At 41.9% G+C, this 20,862-nt stretch overlaps 1 protein-coding gene across 3 annotated transcripts in view; it reads right to left on the bottom strand.

The window, feature by feature from the left end:
• SYDE2 (synapse defective Rho GTPase homolog 2) overlaps positions 1-20,862 on the bottom strand; it is an 87,656-nt gene that overhangs the window by 16,866 nt on the left and 49,928 nt on the right. For all 3 annotated transcript variants that reach the window (XM_077450322.1, XM_077450323.1, XM_077450324.1), the window contains 2 exons: positions 18,563-19,665; positions 11,510-11,636 (listed from right to left, as the gene is read on the bottom strand). In XM_077450322.1, the coding sequence (XP_077306448.1) occupies positions 11,510-11,636; positions 18,563-19,665 (1,230 nt within the window). The remainder of the gene's footprint in view (positions 1-11,509; positions 11,637-18,562; positions 19,666-20,862) is intronic.

Genomic DNA, 20,862 nt, shown 5'->3' with positions numbered 1-20,862 from the left:
GGGTGATCTCTACTCATCTTATGGAATTTTTCTTATGCTAGACTACTACACATTAAGATGTTCTTGATTTACCTATGAACGTTGGTTGGGAATCTGTTGGATTATACCATATCAATTGCAGATTCTTAACCTTTGAGATTTTTTTTTTTTTTTTTTTTACACGTATACTTTGTGTTTTTGATTTATTTTTCATGATTTAATTTTTTGTCATTATATCACTGGTACATTATCCAAAGGACACTAAAATCACTTTAAATTAAGAATAAGATAACACAAGTTTTAAAGTGAATTATCTCAAAGGTCTTTAAACTGTTTTCAGTTTCACATATCACCTTGAATGATGCACAATTGTTTATGTTTTTTGCACTATATGTCGTGAAGTGCCAGCCGCTACAATACAGTCTCTGAGCTAGGTTTTTATACTTTCTATAAAAATATATATGCACATTTTTAAATCAATGTTGGTGCATTTAATTTTTTTATTTTTTACAAAAAAAGTGTTAGGTTTTGTGCCCAACATACTTTTTGGAATTATGGCAAAAAGGTTTAATGCTTGGATGTTTTTCTTAGTAAGAAATGGCTGCTGCCTTGCAACCCTACCCCACAGCCCAAACATATGAAGAATATGGGAGATTGTTGTCTCATGTAGTACACAACCAGTACTTGGAGCTATGGACAGTGGAGGGGGAGGGGGCCTCAGAGCTCAAAAGAGCTCAGGCTCTCAGCACGCCTGACATGTTGAGCCAGCTGCTGGTTAGGTCAGGCATCTGGGCAGACCCGACATTGTCAGGATCCCTGCAGAGCATGGACCGGTTCTGTGACGTCAGCCGACAGGCTCTTTAGCCCGCTATCGGCTGAATCTGGTACACAGGAGTGAGGAACTACAGAGCACTCCTATGACCCACAGGAGAAGCATGGCCAGAAGAGCTTTGGCCACACTTCTCCTTTAATGTTGCTGTAGGCCTCTAGGTAACCTCTTAGACCAGTTTTCTCCCCCCCATATGAATTTGAGGAACATCCAGTTCTAGGCAACGTCACTGTTGTGCCATATTTTCTCTGTTTGTTGAGGACCATCTTCACGGTTATCCCATGGTATATCTAATGTTTTGGAAATGTTTTTGTACCCATCTCCTGTCTGATAACTTCTAATAATGAGAATCCTTTCATGCTTTTCAAGCAGCAGAGGATCAAAGTTTTGGAACAGCCCAACCAGAGCCCAGACCCGAATCCAATTTGATTTGGTGTGCTTTTGCAAGGAAGAGTGGGCAAAGATTCCCAAGACTAAAATGTGGTCATAAAATCAAAAAAGGTGCTTTGACAAAGTATTAATTTAAGGGGTGTAGATTTAGACAACTTTGTTCTAAAATAAATAAAAAATTCTATTCCCCCCCCCCCCTTTAAAGATTTCAGTTTGTTTTTAGTTGAATTGCACAGATTATAGGGGTCACACCAAAAGGAAAGGTGAAAACAATTCAGAAATTATTTATCTGGGTCTGATTTTGTTACATCTCAAAAGCACAGCAATTTACCAGGGGTGTGTAGAAATTTATATTATATATATATATATATATATATATATATATATATATATATATATATATATATATATATATATACACATACACATACATACATATACATACATATACACATATACATACACGCACACACCACACTCCGGGTACTCCCAGACACACACATTCATATATAAAATACATTACTTGGTAAACATTTATAGACAGCAGTAGGCACTTGTAAAGCTTTATAGCTCTAACAGGACCATTTATAGGTCTTGGTGGACACTCTGTAAATCTTAATAGGCTGATGTAGTAACTGGGACTTTTGAACATTTACACACACTGACTACCCTGTCCAAAACAGTTGTAAAAGATGTAAATTATTGCCTGTACCATAACTAGCTACAAAAGAGATTCAAATAGCGCACGTATCCAGAAGAAAACTGTCTTTGCCGTCGTCGGGATCCAAACATTTCACAATTTGGAGGGACAAAAGGAAACAGATTCATAAAATTGTTTACAGACATGAAATCATCATTACTGTTGATTTTATTATCAGCTCCTCCTAAACCTATACATTTTGTGTAAACTGCCCTTTAACTAAGCAGTCAATGACCAGCCATAACTTTATGATCACTCACCTAATATGGAGTATGTTCCCTGTTTGCCACCAAAACAGCCCGACGCGTCAGGCATGGGCACCACTACCGTACACCTCTGAAGGTATGCTGTGTTATCTGGCCCCAAACCATCAGTAGTAGATCCTTTAAGTTGTAGAAGTTGCAACTGGATTGGGATCTGGAGATTATGGAGGCCAAGTCAATACCTTGAACTCATGGTTGTGTTTCTCAAGCCATTTTTGAACCATTTTTGCAGTGTGGTAGGGCACATTATCCTGCTGAAAGAGGCCACTGCCATCAGGGAATGCCATTTCCATGAAGGGATGTACTTCCACATGAATGGCAGGACTTAAGCTTTCCCAGTAGAACATTGCCCAAAGCATCACACTGCCTCCGCTGGCTTGCCTTCTTATACTGCATCCTGGTGCCATTTTATACCCAGGCAAGTCACACATGTGGCCAGCCATCCACATGATGTAAAGGAAATGTAATTCATTCGATCAGGCCACCTTCTTCAAATTGCTCTGTGGTGCAGGTTCTGAAGCTCACGTGTCCATTGTAGGCCCTCCTGGCTGTGTACACCGGTCAGCATGGGCACCCTGACTGACCTGCAGCTAAGGGGCCCCATACACAACAAACTGTGATGCCCCATTGTTTCTGCTTTTAACACATTTACTTCAGGGACAACATGTTTACTTACTGCCTAGAAAATATCGCTGACTTTCAGATGCCACTGTGACAAGATAATCAATGTTATTTACTTAACCCATCAGTGGTCATAACGTTAAAGATGGGTGGTATTATACCGATTCTGATCAATGGCATGGGTGGTTAAAAAAAAAAATAATAATCACTCACCGGTTTCCTTCTCAAACGGAGATTTCTGTGTGCTAGGTTGTCTGATTAGAACAACTTTTCTGGAATTCTCTCTGGTTATTTATCTATTCTACACTATGGAGGATTCACTGTGCGACACCATCATTTGGCTTTGTAACGACCCCAGCATTTGGACTGAACTGGGAACTCTGGTGGATACAATCTCAGACAGTAAACAGATTCAGATTCTTTCATTCATCAACTTACTTTTTTTAAAGTTCATGTCTAGGCAAACAATTAAAAATAATCATATGCAGAAATACATACACATTTCCAAATCTTTCAAACACTGATCTGTCAGAAATCCAGTAAGCTGCCAATGCTGCCACTACTGAACTAATCTACCAGTGTTGCCAGCCTGGCCAGAGTTCTCTGGTTGGATTACATAACACCTCACCACCTTCATTACATAAAGGGAGGGGGAGTGTTTGTAGTCCAGATAGTTTTGCTTAAATGTGTGTGTTTGTTTAGAAATTCCTTTTAGGAGCTCCACCCTTCTAAACAGCATTTAATTGCAAGTACCTGTAGTTTTAAATATATTTTAGAGATTTTTATTTTAAAAGGTATCTTTTTTAATTTAAAATTCGCACTGCTCCCAGGCCAGTCAGCCACAGCGATTGACGCCATCAAGGAAGTCCCATTGACTCCTGGGATATTGGTGCCATAAATCCCAGGAGTTAACAGGCATCCCCTGCTTCTACCATTGCGTTCTTTCAAAATTGTAAAGGACGCGATTACAGGTAGAGTTAAAAGAGGAGTTTCACCTGGGGGAAAAAAAACAAAAAAAAGTTAAATAAGTCAGCAGCTACCAATACTGTAGGAGCTGACTTTTAATATATGGACACGTATCTGTCCAGGGATCCTGTGATGTCAGCACCTTCAGGAGGGCATCGTCTCCCAGAAGTGGGGACAGGGACTTGTCAAAAACAGGTCCCTGATCCCCCTCCCCCCCCAAATGTGGCCCCGAAGGGGGGTGGGTGGGCAAATAAGCGGACATTGGAACTCCGGTTTAAGCCGGGTACGCACTATTTGTTTTTGTTTCATTCAACCCGGAAAAAAAACAAAAACAAAACAACTGTCCCGTCGGCTCCAGACGAAGCCACTGTACTAACCATACAAGGTTAGTTCAGCAAACTCCTCTGCTGAGCTGTTGTGTTCTGAAGGACGGGGGTGGGGGGGGGGGGGGGGGACAGGGGGACACAGAACACTCCAATCAGAGCTCTCTGCCATTGGCCGAAAAAGTGTTGCTTGGGAGTCAGTTGGCTGCTGGTTTTCTGGCATGCACGACAGAAGCCGGCCAACAGCTTCTTTGAGTCACTTTCTGTCTACAACCACTTGCTCCAGCATAATAGCAGATCATTGCTCTGGACTGCCTTCCTGTTAAAAACAGGGGATCATGCCTACATAATTTTTGTCAGCACAAACATTTGTAGACTTCACCAGGGGCTCATTCATATGACAGGATGAAAACATAGAAGTACAGCTTAGAGACTGTTGTCGTCTCAAAATATAAAGTGCCTGTACAATATCCTTCCTTACAAAATCATCAGGCATTATATAAACAAGGCTGCAGATATAAGAAAAGAAAAAAAAGAAAAGATTGAAAACAACTTTTGAGATTCAGGAAATACTTTAAAGCTTATATGGAGATTTGGGCGATTAGGTGTTCAATCTACTTTAGTGGCGCACTTGAAGATTACAGGACAGTTGAAAAGTTCAAGGCAGACACCCATATGAGATCTATTGACAGTGTCCAGATTATCCATTGACTGTATCACCTGAGGTGTATATCACAACTGCAAGTCTTCTGACACCCTCATGACGGTTTAGCAGACAACACTCTACTCAGCAGCTGCATTGTCACTCCAAGCCTTGCACATCTCAGTTATATTGCTAGAAGAAAAGCTTGTGTGTGTGTGTGTGTGTGCGTGTGTTGGGGCCAGCAGCTGCCAAGAAATAAAATTACAAACAGGAAGTCAATCTATCAAAGGCCTCTATTTCGTTAGCTGAAGGTACGATTGCCAAGCTAGAACGGCTAATCCCCAAAAGCATGACAGAAATACCATCTGTGTTTGCTCTAAAACAAAGGAAAGCTTGTTACTGAAAGTCAATGTGGTCTCTGGAGCAAATTGTGAGCCATCGCCACAAAAGAGCCTTCGCAGGAAGAATTCTCCTCCTCAGAATGTAACTTTCAATACAGGCAGGAACAAATGCACAATCGAAGCCTGAAACGTTGGCTTAATTGTGGCTCCTGGAAGGGAGCGTTTTATGCCTTGTGTTCCAATGCAGTGACACCGCCGACACGCGTACAATAACGAACACAGGGACTCCAACAGGAGAAGGTAAACATGCTGAGAAATGCAATAGAACTGAAGCTAGGGAGTCTTTTGTGTTCTTTTGGTCTTCACTTTGTGACTGATCATGGAAGAAGTCTGGCTAACTAAAAGGATGGGAACCCTGTGAAAAAGAAGCCAACAAAAATGAATGGAGAAGGAAGCTAAGAAATAAATTTGATGTAAAGGAATGCTACTGTGAAACTTTAATGAATGACTATCATGAAGAAATTTTTTTTTTAAATAATATATATATATATATATACACACATACATACATACATACATACATACATACATACATACATACACACACACACATACATATACAGCTGCCTCATGTTTTTTATTTATTATAGAAAAAAGCAGCTAGATTCTGCAAGTACTTGCCCATCTCCTGATGTAGAATTCTGACAGATGACACCTTCAGTCCTACTTTTCCATGAATCTGTGTGGAGCAGAGGAACTAACAGGGTGCTCAGCCAAAGACAGCCATTCAGCCCTACAAAGAGCTGCAATAAAAGGAGAATGGATGCTGGATTACAGCAGCAGGGGAGAATTACCCCATCCTGTGTGAATGGGAGTATGCTCTGGCTTTTTTTTTGGGGGGGTCAGCCCACTGGCTGATCCAAAAGAAAAAAAAATGAATAATAAAAAATAAAAAAATGAAAAAAAAAGAAGAAAAAAAACGAAAAAAGAAGGAAAAAAGAAGATCCATCCTTTAGGCTAGGTGCACACCTATGCTTTTACAGCCATTTGAGCTTTTATTTCAGCTTGAATAAGCTCGTGCTTTTTTGTGCAAATTTTTTTTTTTTTTTTTTTTTTTTTAGCTTGTTCAGGCTTCTTAAAGCGCCTTTGAGCATAAGCATTTTTTTTTTTCACAAACCCTCCTAGAGATAGTATTTTCTTAACCACTGTATTAACAAAACAAAACGCAGAAACAAACTTTTTTTTGCAAATTTTCGAGCTTCTTTGAGCTCTTTGGGGCACCGGCTCCTCTCAAAAATGCGAGTTTGGTGGGGAAGTGGGGAGGGGGGGGAGTTTCTGCCTGTGGGAGCATAGATCTGAAAACACCTGAAAAAACCATAGTGTGCATGGACACATTGACTAACATAGAGGGGAGTTTCCAGTCAGAAAAAAAAATAAGAGCTCAAAAGCCTGTAGGAGATGCTAATTTGAGCTCCTTTGAGCTGCAGTGTGCATAAGCCGTTCCAGTCTACCTGTATAATCACTGTACAGTGTTGTTTAACCCAAAAGTGATCATTCAGTTTACAAGTGTGTGTGTTCCGCCACCCTCCAACTTCTTAAACTCCCATGGAGACTTCAGCAGCAAAATCACCTCGCCATAATCCTGGCTATGTACCCAGTTCTCACAAGAGAGGTGATCTTATGCTTTATTGCGCCATAATATGAAATTGAATTTTTCATTTTAATTTAAGATGAAATTTAAGCAGAGCTAAACTCTCACATGGAGAAAAGGTTGAGAGTTCCTAATTCTGTGTAAACAAAACAGGGCTTCCTCTCGTCACTCTCACAGGTGAATTGAGCAGCGGGTGAAGGGAAGAAAACCAAAAACGTGGCTTTGAGGGGCCAGCATTAATCGTGACATCACCACGTGTGGGCGATCGCGGGGGGAATTCTGGGTATTGTAGTCTGCTGAATGCTGAGCTCGTCATACTTGTTTGTAAGTGCTTTTAACCTTTGTGATAAATGCTGCATCGCGTATCGATCTTGAGAAGTGCGTATGAGGTGGCAGTGGGATGGATCTGTATATATATATACCGCGGACTGCTGGGAAGATTTTTTACAAGCACTTTTTGACTTCTCATATATTGAAAGCCGCATGTTCTCGGGTAAGTGTAATATATATATATATATATATATATATATATATATATATATATATATATATATATATATATATATATATATATATATATATATATATATATATATATGTGGAGTGTTTGGAACAAGCACTGGGTGTTTTTCACGTATGAAGATAATTTAAAGAGACGGAACACTTTTAAAAGATTTAGTCACCAGTGTGTGGCCTTTTTAATTGTTCATCGATTGGCAATTTACACATTGATTTATATCTCCTACATTGATGTATACTTGGATATTTATAATAAGCGTGGCAGAATTTTGTAATTATAATTAACGTGAAACCTGCATGGACAAGGCAAAAGTTAATTTTAAGCTGAGGCAGCAGGATATATTCACTCCCACTATTTTAAACACCCACTTTCAAGTAAACCCATTAACAATTTACTAGTGATGCCCTAAAATTTCAGCAGCTGAAAATTGTTGGCCGAAAATGTTATTGGCGTTTTGCCGATGGAAAAAAAAAAAAAAGAGAAGTGACGATAATAGCGGCGAAGACACACAATATTTTGCCGCGATTTGCAGCTTATGGTGTGCTTTTCATAGGTCATGCGACTCAAAAATGCAACACACGTGCGTCTTTGATGCGTTTGTGTTTTCAATGCATTTCAATGGAGAGGTGCATTTTAATTTTTTTTTCTAACCGACCAGATTTTTAACACCGTAACGGAAGCGCAACTTACCAGTGTTAAGACATACATAGAATTTAAAGGGATGCATTTTCTTGTGAAAAAAAAGGTGCCGATAGTGGCCGACAATTCATATTGATTTCAATTCATGATATTCATTTAAAAAAAGTTGAATACAATCAGATACACATTTTTTTTTAAAACATCAATTTTGGTTTCGGCCAAGTTCATCCTGAATTTTTGGTTTTGGCACCACTTCAATTTACCAATCAGGATTGAAGCTCTGTAGGAGGTCTGCCAACAACAGGTCTTTTGGTTGATCCTTATTGTGACATCATCATGCTTTTTTAGTTTTCTGGAGCCTGTGAAGACCGCACCACTAGCCAGCCAGTGGAAAGTGTCCGCGTCACCCAGAGATGTGGGAACCTAAAGAAGGACCTTCTCATTCTGTAGCCTGGAAAAGGGAAGACATTGGACCCAGCATGTCACATGATCACATATTAAGCTCTTGGAGCCTGTGTGGACTGGCTTTGGACTTACGTTAGTGGCATTAGCTTCACATCAGTTCAAAATAAAAAATCCTGATGATATTATTGAGATTTCATTGAGAGGTACATTTGAACTCTTTCTAACCTACATTTGACCTGCTTTAAACAGGTTTTGCATTACCATAGAGTTGTAATGAAATGGAAACCTGAATAGAAGCTCTTCAATACAAGCCCCCTACACCTACCAATTAGTTAAAGGGGATGGGAAGGTTCTCTTGCCTATATTTTAGACCATGCAAGTCTTCAGCTGCTGAGCCCCAGGTGATGCTACTTGTGGCCTCATGTTGTTCGTACAGAGTACACAGTACAACAGTGCCAAATAAAGTGGTAATTACTTTCCTAGATGAACAATACAGTGTCATTCTTCCTCTTCTCAATTCCTCCTCCAGTGACTTTTACCATGCTAATCCCTCCACAAAGGAATATTGTAGGAATTGGGAGATGCCCTTTGCCCTCAGCTAATCCTCCAGCAAGCTAGCTGCTAAATTAGCTCTGTTCCAGGTCCCAGTTATTTTTTTTAGCGTTAAGCTGCTCGGACCCTCGCTGCCAGGCTGCCGCATTCTCCTCCACGCAGAACAGATTTAGACAGCAAGCAAAAAGCGCCATCCACTTCATTAATTCCTCATTTTTCAGAGCCAGTGAACTGTTAAGTGTATGACATGCTTTACTTGGAATCAAATTCACATGGACTAGGGCAGACATGATGCAACGGGACAACTATGAGCCCCATAACCAAAAGAGAACCCGTTTATTCATTCGCACACACCAAGCGGAGGAAGAATTACACTTGTAAAACTGATATACATCAACCACCTAAACTTGGATTGCTTTACTTTGGTAACTGGATTCACAGCTGACATAAAAACACACTCATGTTTAGTGATCGTCAAAAAATAAATAAGGCAAAATGTGAAAAAAATCCCTATAAAAAAACCTTTCCATCTCTGCTACATCACACTAAATTTTTCAGTCTTCAAAAATGCTCTTCACCCATCCAAACACATTATTTTCATTTAGCCTTGTTCAAACTAGTGGTCTGAGAATCTTAAACAAAAATCAAGCAGAAGATGTTTTTAATTTGCTACAGTGCTAATGTCAGAACATTAGCACTGCTCTCTAAAGCAGCCTCTCTCAACCTTTTCAACACAGAGGAACCCTTGAAAAAGTTCTCCGGTCTCGGGGAACCCCTGCTAAAAATTAGATATCTACAATTCATGATACATTAGTGTGATGGTCAGAGGGGAGAATGGTCCTTAGCCCTTGTACACACGGTCGGAGATTCTGACGGAATGTGTCCTATCAGACCGTTTTGTCGGATATTCCGACTGTGTGTGGTCTGCATCGGACTGTTTCCATCGGATTATCCGTCGGACCAACTTTTCCAACTTGCCGGAAATATTTTCCGACAAAATGCTCCGATCGGACATACTCCGATCATGTGTAGAGAATTCCGATTGGACAAAGTGCCACGCATGCTCAGATCAAATTCCTATATCAAAGCTATTGGCTACTAGCGTGAATGTAGTCCCATCGTAACGAAATTACGTCATCACGTTCTGAAAGATCGGATTTTCCGACAACTTCGTCCGACCGTGTGTATGCAACAGTTTCGGACAAAATCCAACGGATTTAGTTGTCGGAATCTCCGACCATGTGTACAAGGGCTTACACTTGTGGTCATTGGGAAGAATTACCTCCTTACAGGTAGCTAAAAAGATCAATGGTGTCAGTGGGAACTTATCCTAGAGGCAGAAATGGCCCAATGCTGAAGGAACCCCTAGCAACCTCTGGAGGAACCCTAGGGGTTCCATAGAACCCTGGTTGAGAATCACTGCTCGAAAGTATTAAACACCATCCGCCACCAATGCAGGAAGAATAGGATCCTGGGACATCACGTGACTGGCCAAAAGACTAAATTAAAATATGAACGAAAGTCTGCTTGAGAAAAAAAAAAAAAAAGTTATTGAAGTAGACTGTCAATAAAACCAGCAAGGGACGAGTGTAAATTAGCACCAAAATAGCTGAAAACTTATTTTTTACTTTCATGCAGCATTGTATATTCAGTGCCACTATTCCGTTCCATAGCTTTCTTTATGAGCACATAACACTGTGCGGCTCTGTCCATTCTCTTTTTTAAACTACCTGTCCCATAATTATGTGCCCACTTGTGTCCAAGCCAACAAAGGAGGCCTGAAAGTGCAGGGGGAGGACGACTGTCTCAGGAGACTCTTGTGAGTAAACTTAAGCAGACCATAGATGATGCGATTTTCTTTCCCTCCACCACGGGTGGAAGGAAAGAAATTGCTCGATTTCTCCCAACAAAATTGACTGTGCGAATCCCTCCTGCAGTGCTATTGTGTTAATAGCACTGTAGGTAGTAATAGTATGTAAAAAAAAAAAAATCAGACAGGCTGGTTGTACCCAACTCAATCAATGGATAGACTTGTGTACAACTAGCCTGCCCATAGATGGATCAAATCCTGGCCGGTCCCTGCTGAAACGCAATCCATCTATGGCCGGCTTTAGCTGGTTTCCTAGCTACACCCCCTACATTGATCACTACAAAGACAAGGGGTTGAAATGAGGTGGGAGGGGGTTGTTCTAGCAAAGCCCAGCATGTGACCAGATAAGATAAGAATGTCAGGTTGTAAACATGATCTTAGAAGTTGGTCCTGCCAGATGAATTTTATACCTGCTGACATTCGTCCAGTATGCACAGTTGCCTGCATGGCTTCTGTCAAATGGGCATGCTGGAAAACCAGCAGCCGATCGGCATCCATTCAGCGCTTGCAGCCAATGGCTGTGGCCGGTGTTTTTTGGCAAGTGGAGGTCCCCCTGTCAGAACACAATATAGCTCAGGGGGAGATTTCTGTACTAACATCACATAGTTAGTACAACAAGCTTTTCATAAGCTCCTACAGTGTGTACCAGGCATTAGATAATAAACACTATACTCATTTAGATATTGAAAGAAACATGTTAGTAAAAATAGTGGAGGTTGTGAATCACATGCTCTATAATAAATTTTGTGCCGCTGCTTTTTTTAGTTTGCTTTCTTAATATAATCAAACAATTCTGCAGGATGTTGGCTGACATTACCTGTTATCACGTTGATGTCTGGGTACTCGTTCTCACAAAGCTCCACAGCTTTACTATCCCTCTCAAATGCCTCTCTCAGTTCTTTCTTCACCGCTGCTGATCCACAGAGGCGGTATAATCCTACGACCTAGTACACAAGGAAGATGAACGTATATTGTCACGTCACAAGCTAACCAACATAGGATTACAATACCGTAAACTCACAAACAATAGTGATTCATATTTACGTCCCTCAGTTATCTCTAAACACTGCACTGTGCAGATCTAAAAACAGATTGCCAGGGGTGGACAAACACATGGGGGAGTTCAGGAACTAGTCAGTCCAATCCAGGAGAAGAAGGAGTGAGAACAACCACTGCAGCCAATCAGAGACATGCTCCCACTAAATCGATCCAATGTTTTTTTTTTATTTTAGCCCTAAAACCCATGACAAACCACCTGCACAAAGTTCTCTAGACATTTCCAGCGTTGTGTTGACCTCCGGAGTCTCCCCCCGCTCTCACTGGTTCCTCCTGCTGGCCTTCACAAGAGACAGACAATACAGAAATGATGTGGGGGTCAGCAGCCGGAACCAGGAAGAGGGCATTCGGCAGCATGGGCTGTGGGAAAGGTAAGTACGTACACTCTTCTTCTTTCCCTTGGCAGCCTCAGTATAACAACTGGGTTGCTTTAAGCATCTACTGTTGGTTTTATAATTTTTTTCCAAAGGGGGAAGCATGAACTTACAACGTAAAACCAACCAGAGAAGCCTTGTGTTCATTGCTACATCGATTTCTCGGAATGGCTGAGCGCCAATCAGATGGACTATAGCAGGGATATGCAATTAGCGGACCTCCAGCTGTTGCAGAACTACAATTCCCATGAGGCATAGCAAGACTCTTAGAGCCACAAGCATGATAGCCAGAGGCAGAGGCATGATGGGAGTTGTAGTTTAGCAACAGCTGGAGGTCCGCTAATAGCATATCCCTGGACTATATTATGGTCCGGGTATGAGACAGGAAGGTCTCGGCTTGAACCTAGAACACAGCGCGGTGTGCTATAGAGTATGTAGCCTCAGTTACATACAATTTATACAGCACATCCAACGACCTCACACGTTAGTGAGGGACATGGCTAATTTTGGTCAGCTTGGCCCAAACAATCAATGTAAAGTTTATCAAAAGCTGGAGTTCAGCTTTAAAGGCAACTGGCCAGGAAAGAAATATGGGAGGCGCATGCTCCACATCCGTCACCCTTGAACTAGTCATATGTGTTTAGATCTCTCTTATTCAGCCTCAAATGTAGAGCTGCAACTAACGATTATTTTCATAATCTATTAATCGGCTGATTATTTTTTTGATTAATAGGATAAAAATCATTAAAAAAAAATTATTTAAAATAATAATAATAATGACAAAACGGAGTGTTACACACAAACTGCATCACAACATAACTATTAAAGTAAATTCCTCATTCATTACTGACAATGCAGTGAGGGGGCTGGCCCCGAATGGAAGAGGGGACCGCACTGGAGGGTGGGAGGGAGTTGGCTAGTTTGGAGATCAAGCGTTAGAGGGAGTAGGTTGGGAGGGAGTTTGGAAGAGAGGCATGTGGAACCGGACCAGAAAGGGAGTTTGGTTGGACAAAAAACCAGACCCAAAAAGGGGGGCGGGGGGAGTGGGCTGGGGCAAGGGAGCGGACCAAAGCGGGCTGGAGGAACCAGACCGGACTGTGGGAAGGAGTGGCGGCGGCTCCGGACCGGAGTGCGGGTGGGAGAGGTCTGTGAATTCCTCAAACTGACAGCAATGATGGGGCACCATTTCCCCCCAGGAACACCAATGATGGGGCAATATCCCCCACCCAGGAACACCAATTATGGGGCAATATTCCCCCCCCAGGAACACCAATGATGGGGCACTATTCCCCCCCCCCCATGAACAGCAATGATGGGGCACGCCCCCCACCCCAGGAACACCAGTGATGGGGCACTTATCCTCCCATAAATACCAAGATGAATGCTTTGCAACGTTCCCTATATTTTAAAAGCTAGCCGCTACCTTATTACAGCTCGGCAGCTCCAGTGACCATCATTGGCTGCTTCTCTCCTCTCTCTCTTCTCCCTCAAGGCAGCAAAGCGAGCGTGGCCCTAGAATACCGCTCTGACGTCAGCAGAGAGAGGAGGAGAGAGGCGGACGTGCCTGGTCACATGAGAGCCGTATGAGAGGTATACAGCGGCGCCGGCTTTTTACACAGGGCATTGTAACACTCGGACGGGCGTGGGACTGAAAAGCAGGGTAGATGGTGCGTGCCGTTAGCAGACCAACTAATCGATAATGAAAATTGTTGACAACGATTTTCATTATCGATTTTTATCAATTAATCGTTTCAGCCCTACTCAAATGTAGAGCTGTGTTTGGCCAGCTTAAGTAAGTTCCTAACCCACAGTAAACAAGTGCACTCTAAAGTTGGTGATGCATAGTTAGGTTTTTCAAACCCTTCAAAAAAAATGAAATAAAATCGCTTCTCAGAACATTCTTTCTTGCCAACAAGTCAACTCATTTTGCTGGAAAGCCCTAAAAAGGTCTTCCAGATCTGCTATTTGAATGGAATCCCAGATGCATTAAACAGGTGGTATTACAATATGTACAATTTTTCACAAATGAAAACCACATTCACAGTTGAGGTTCATTTGTTTAAGAAAAATTTCCCATCTTGTACCTTCGCATGTTCTCGTCACTACGGTCGAAAATGAACATTCATCCCACTAACCATTAGGAAATTGAACGAATGCTCTGAAAAGGAAAATTTTTGAACAGAATTATACTAGTGTATGGCCAGCTTAAGTTTCACAACACATAATATCCATGTGCTTGCTCCATGTCTGCAGCTCAACATGCAGTAATAAAAGTGATTGTAAAGTCTATTTTTTTTTTTTGCTTTAAAAATAACAAGCATGTTATACTTGCCTGCTCTGTGTAATGGTTTTGCACAGAGCAGCCCAGATCCTCCTCTTCTTGGGTCCCTCTTCAGTGCTCCTGGCCCCTCCCTCCTGTTGAGTGGCCCCACAGCAAGCAGCTTGCTATGGGGGCACCCGAGCCGAGTCACAGCTCCCTGTGTCCATTCAGATACGGAGCTGTGGTCCAGCCCCACCCCTTTCTTTCCCGATTGGCTGGCCGATTTTGATCGACAGCAGCGGGAGCCAATGGCACTGCGCTGCTGTCTCAGCCAATGAGGAGGGGAGTCCCGGGTAGCCGAGACACTCGTGCAACATCGCTGGATAGAGATGGGCTCAGGTAAGTATTAGGAGGACTGCTGCACACAGAAGGCTTTTTATTCGAATGTATAAAGATAAAAAAACTTCTGCCTTTACAATCACTTTAAGATAACCTGTATTGAATTGTATTGCAACTGTACTGTCTGCCCTCACGTTGTAAAGTGCTGCACAAACTGTTGGCTCTATATAACTACTGTATTATAATAACAACAAATACAAGTCAGAAAAGGCATTTTTAATTTTCTCCTGCAAGTTCCTTAAAAGTAGTTATAAACTCTTACATATGAACCTCTAACCCTATAAAGGTCCCCCCACTGCCACCAGTTCCAGTACAGGGGATCACTGATCCAGAGCTGCTATGGCTTCCCCAAAAACACTGGTCTCCTGTCTCCCTCCTGTGACATTTCCCCCAGGGTGGATAAAAATCAATGATTTTATTTTATTTTTATTTTTTTTTAAATAAGATTTTTTTTCATCTTTATCAACCTAGTTTTCTATTTAAGAAACAATAATTTAGTTTATTCAACATGAAATGGAGCTATGAGGCTTTATATTTTGTAATATTAACATTTTTGGCAAACTCATTCAATGAATCCAAGGTCTGCAAGCTGGACTGCATTGATGCATCCACACAATTTCCCAGTAACCATGAGATAAAACAAAAGCTTGGGAATATTTCTTTATCCCATTATTTTGCAAATCTATGTACACTTCAAACTGTATGATTGAATCGGTTCTGAAATTGCAGTTTTACTAACCCGACAGCTTATTATTTTAAATAGGAAACCTTCACTTTGTTTGCAAATATTTAAAAAAAAGATTCCAACTACCAGCAAGAATGAGTCCTTACATTTAAAGGACACCTGTCATTTCAGATCCATCATGGCAGCGCCTGTTAGCGGGCATCCACTCACCTGCTGCCACCACATCCCTCACCTTGTTGTGTCACTGCCACATCACCAGCCGTCCCATTAAAGTCAATAGGACTGACAGTAAGTCAACAGCGGGATAGAGATGACAGCTGCTCTTTAAAAATTATGATTTAAAAATAGAGTTGATTTAAATCAAGCCTTAATAGCGATTTAAAACAGGAATTAAAAAAAAACAAAAAAAAAAACACGACTCCACCCCGATTGCCTCCTTCTCTCTTTTGGGAGAACCCCACCAGTGACGGAAGCGGTCGCGTCTCACACGCAGTAACGTGGACACCCAGTGAGGGAACCCTCCGGGACGTAGGCAGCAGGAAAGACTGGGGCCTGTGGTGGCGCTAGAGCTTGGCTTTAAAAAAAGTTAAGTGTATTTAGCTTTTAATGTTTAATTTTTTTTACTAAAGAGATCGTTAGGGGGAAGGAGGGTGGTTAAGGGGAATTTCTATATCAGAGAAGGGATTTAAACAAAAGTGTAAAAAAACAAAAACAAAAAAAAAAAAACCTGCAATAAAAAAAAAAAAAAATTTTCCACCAACCCCGCAAAGTACACATTAGCCTTCTATAATGTTGACCTCACATTTTCCTAACAGCCAATATCCCCTAAAAAACAAATCACCAGGCGACACACAGACACAATTCTGTAGAAAAGGACACAAGTGTTTGAACAGACTTTGAACCCAAACTGAAAACCCCCCAGTAACCAGGTAACACTCCAACCCCCAACCCCCCCCCCCCCCCCCCCCCCCCCACACACACACACACACACACACACACACACACACACACACACCGAGCATCTGCCACCAGCATGTGCAAACATTTGTGTACAAGGACAGACCGCCGTTTACTGGAACACCTGGCAGGTGTTAAATCACAAGACATCAATTTCCAGTTGAGTAAACACGGCGCGGACTGTGCGCTCACTGTTATGATGTAGAGACAAATCCAGGTACACAGGTCATTATGGAAAACACAGGCCTACGCTGCAGAACAAGAGCCCCATTATAAGGGCACAATGTAGAGACATATGCTCCTATGATTACACCATTCACATAGAATGAAAATATTATCTTTGTTCCATAAGAGACAGATGTTGTTTGATTAGCGCTCTGTACTTGGTTATATAAAACCTCATCCTAAAAAACGTAAGCGTCTGTTGCGGGTTATCAACCCAATATTTGTCTTTGTACAAACAGATGTCCACCAAAATCATGGACTGCTCTCAACACTGGACTGCTTATAACACTAACAGTTGCTCCAACCGAGACAACGGCAGCAACAAAAACCTGACAGAGGCCCTACTCATCCACTACTCTAGCCGTTACTTACAGAGAATTCCGCTCCAGCATAACTATGATTAAAAAGGGACTAGTAAACCCTCTTTTTTTATAAAAATAACAAACATGCCTATACTTACATGCTCTGTAATGATTTTGCACAGAGCAGCCCTGATCCTCTTCTTCTGGGGTCCCGGCCAGCACTCCAGGCCCCTCCGCATCGGGTGCCCCCACAGAAAGCAGCTTTCCATGGGGGCACCCGTACGGGCTCGATCCCAAATCTTGCTGCATCCATTGACACAGACAGCTGTGTCACTGGATTTGATTGACAGCAGCGGGAGCCAATGAGTCCTGCTGCTATCAATCTGTCCAATAAGGAGAAAGACAGTGGCTGGAGCTGCGGTGCTCATGCACATCGCTGGATGGGATGGGCTACCTATCCTGCCTAAATTATGTAAACATACCTATTCTTGGACTACTCTGGTCTGGTCACATGACGTCAGTGAGTAGTGGAAAGGAGGGAGCGCTCCACAACAAATGGGAATTCCGGGAGCGGTGATGCCACCCATAGGTTTCCTTGGCCCAGGCATTGTTGGCACTTCCTCCTCTCCCCTGCAGCTGCCACTCACGACACAGGGGGATGGAGCTGCAGATCAGGTGATAGGAGCAGAGTAAAAATAAGTAGATATAGAAATCTTTTTTTACACAGGTTAGGCCAGATAGGTAGTAGGAGGGGGGAGGGAAGAGATTTGAAAGATAGTTAGTGTAAAGGAGGTCATAGAATCGCAACGCATTCCTGTGCACATCACATGTGATGTCTATGCGGTGCGATTTCAGTCATACATTTTGTATGGCTGAAATTGCATCGTATCCACACCAAAATGGTTCAGGACCCCTTTTTCTCCTGCACCTGAATTGTATTGCATGGGTGTTCACAAAATTAAATTTCATTTCTTGAGGCCCGAAAATTCCAAGACAGGACAAATAACCCCCCAAGTTGACCCTTTTTTGGAAAGTAGAAAACCCAAGGTATTTATGCATGGTGAGTTTTTTGACTTTGTAATCTCTTTTTTGAAAATGAAGAAATTAAAAAAACAAAAAGGTTTTCACAATTATTATTATTTTTTAAACACATAGTGTCACCAGTGCGGTACACCATTATCATATAAAACGGGTGTGGCGGTGATCAGGGTCACCGATTGTGGACAGTATGTAAACTCTATGATTTTTTTATACCAGTGAATTTCACTGGTATAAGTAACCATTTTTACTGAATGAAACAGATTTTATCAGTGTGTTTTGTTGTGATTGGCCACGACATCCGGCTCAGGTAGGTATAAGAGGGGTGGGGGGGGATCCTGGACACAGAAGGTAAAAAGCCTTAAGGCTTTAGAGCCACTTTAAAACACAACCGGCATAGATGTCCTCTAAGTACTTAAAGAACAGGCGCTTCTGACGTGCATAGTAACCAAACAGATTCCCCAATTCTTGCTGCATGTTAGATCATTTGCAACATTAAAAATTTGTAAACAGTGTTACAAGAGATAAGAACAGCCCTTTCATTAGAAAGAAAAGTGAAATAAACTCCCCTTACCTGACAACCTCTTTTTTCAATCTCCATAATACACTTCTCCATGAGTAGCGGGACCATCGATCCCGTGTTCTCCTTTTCGACAACATGTCGAGCATCTACCCCAAATATCACAGGGTCACGGTCCACACCAAGGCGGTCTGAAGAGTTCTGCCACTGCTCCATGAGAGTCAGTTTCACGTAGATCAAACCACGGGGTTCCAACTTAACTGCCAGCTGGTGGGTTTTGGTCACCCTAAAAAGTGCCGGCAGGACCACAGTGCCATGACAACAGACTCTGTTCCTCTTTGGGGTTGGGTCCCAACTAAACACAGCCAGTTTTAAGTGCTGGGCATTTTCAAGTTCAATATTGAAGGTGTGATCCATGTCTAGGAATGACGTCCTACAAGTCAGAAGAGCCGTTCTGGCTTTGTTGACAGAGTCGACTTGGATAGCACAAAACACATCCTTGGAGTCTATCTTAGGAGGCTTTAAATCCTCTGCACCATAAAAGTGAAGGCTCATCAGCCCCGAAACATACTGGAAGCACTTGGGTTGATCAGAAAAGCTATAGTGCCTGAAGGCATCGATGTCGAAGTCCGACTTTGCATTATTACTAGGAAGTGACTCTTTTCCCTTTGTAGACCTGTTCTCCCCACCATGTTTGCCCGATTTGGTTATAAGCTCAGGGGAGTCTCCGTCACTGAGATAGCCCCCTTTGCTGGAAGATTTGGAAGTGCCTGAACTCTTTTTCTTGTAGCTCTGTTGGGAAGACACGCTGCTATCAAGGTGGTATCGGCTGATGACATTCCTACTGGCGGCAGAGGCTGCCGTCCCAGCAGACAAAGATGGTGTGCGCCTTACATCCCGACAGTTTCCTTTGGAAGTGGAAAACAACTGGTCAGAGTTACTGTGGCTCGATGTCCCTTTGATACTCAACTTTCTGCTGAGTTCAGGTAACTTTTTCATCTTCATAGACAGTTTACGAACAGTCCGTGGGGATTTAATTTTATCTGGAAGGGACCAGTTAATGCTTCCTCCTTTCTTTGATGGGTTGGGGCTACAAGGTGGAGAGAAATCAGCTGGGGCAGGTGAATTGACCTTTTGACTACTGGGGGCACTTGGACCTTGAAGAAAACAGAAATAAATTAGCTCTTCCAACACGATCACCTCACACGTCAACACATCACTATATCAGTAGTAGCATTTCATAAATATCTACTTTTCCAAAGCAAAAAAAACAAAACATATTCATTCTTCTGTTACAAAGCTGATGATGGGACACAGTGTTCAACATACTTTTGTTAATAAGGCCTTGAAGTGATTGCCAACGATCACCTTGTAAAACAATCCATTGAGTGTAAAATAGAAATGAAAAAGGCAAAAAACATGTGTATGGATATAAAAAAACAAACAAACAAACAAACACACACACACACCACAACAACAGCAACAACAACATAAATACCTCCTCCCCCCCCCCTTTTTTATTAAAGTGATCACATTCCCTCTGTTCTCAACTGCATAAGAGCTGGTGAGAGGAGAAGCAGCAGCACACTGAGCTTGCCGGTGAGTGTGTGTGTGTGTGTGTGTGTGGTGGGGGGGCGTATCAGGACAAGTCCAATCATTGGAGGAGAGTACACCAAGTTCCCATCATAGCTAAAGAACTGACCATGGTGTGCTCTTCTGCTCTAGTGTGGTCAGTTTTTAATAGGAACACTGGGGATTTCATACAAAAGGAAGCAATACAAAGAACATATGTTCTCATACAAGCAGGCACATATCAGGAGTATGAAGAGCTGGGGTAGCAAATGCTTTAAGCCTAGTACACATGATCAGACAATACCAATTTTGAAGAGATCGTACAATAATCTGATCGTTGGTACAAAGCTTTGATGAACCGATCACCACAGGTCGTGCAAAATTATCCGATGGGACAGCACAAAAATGTTTCTGGTATACTAGATCATGGGATTTTTGTTTAATCAGTACTGTTTTCGTTCGAATATACAATACGTAACATAACTTGCAAATTTTTTTTCTGTCGTACGAGAATTTTCCTAAAACTTTAATGACCTCTTTATTTTCGATATAGAAACTAGCATGCAAACAAAAAAAAAAAAAAAAAAAGAGAAGTAAAAAGAAGGACATTCATTCGTCCAATAATCTCATGGCGTGTACCAGGCTTTAATGTGGATGGAGGAATCAAGCGATGTCTAGCCTTATTTAACCCTCCTACATTTTAACCTAATCTTTAGATTTTCCCCTCACACAACATCTCTCACTTAGTCGAAGGCCAATATTTACTTCCCGCTGATCAAGTG

This window comes from Lithobates pipiens, unplaced genomic scaffold, assembly GCF_037356315.1.
Source record: "Lithobates pipiens isolate NorthernLeopardFrog02 unplaced genomic scaffold, aLitPip1_a1.2 Scaffold_23, whole genome shotgun sequence".
Lineage (NCBI taxonomy): Eukaryota > Metazoa > Chordata > Amphibia > Anura > Ranidae > Lithobates > Lithobates pipiens.
Note: the sequence above shows the minus strand (reverse complement) of the source record. Positions and strands in the feature narration are given on the sequence as shown.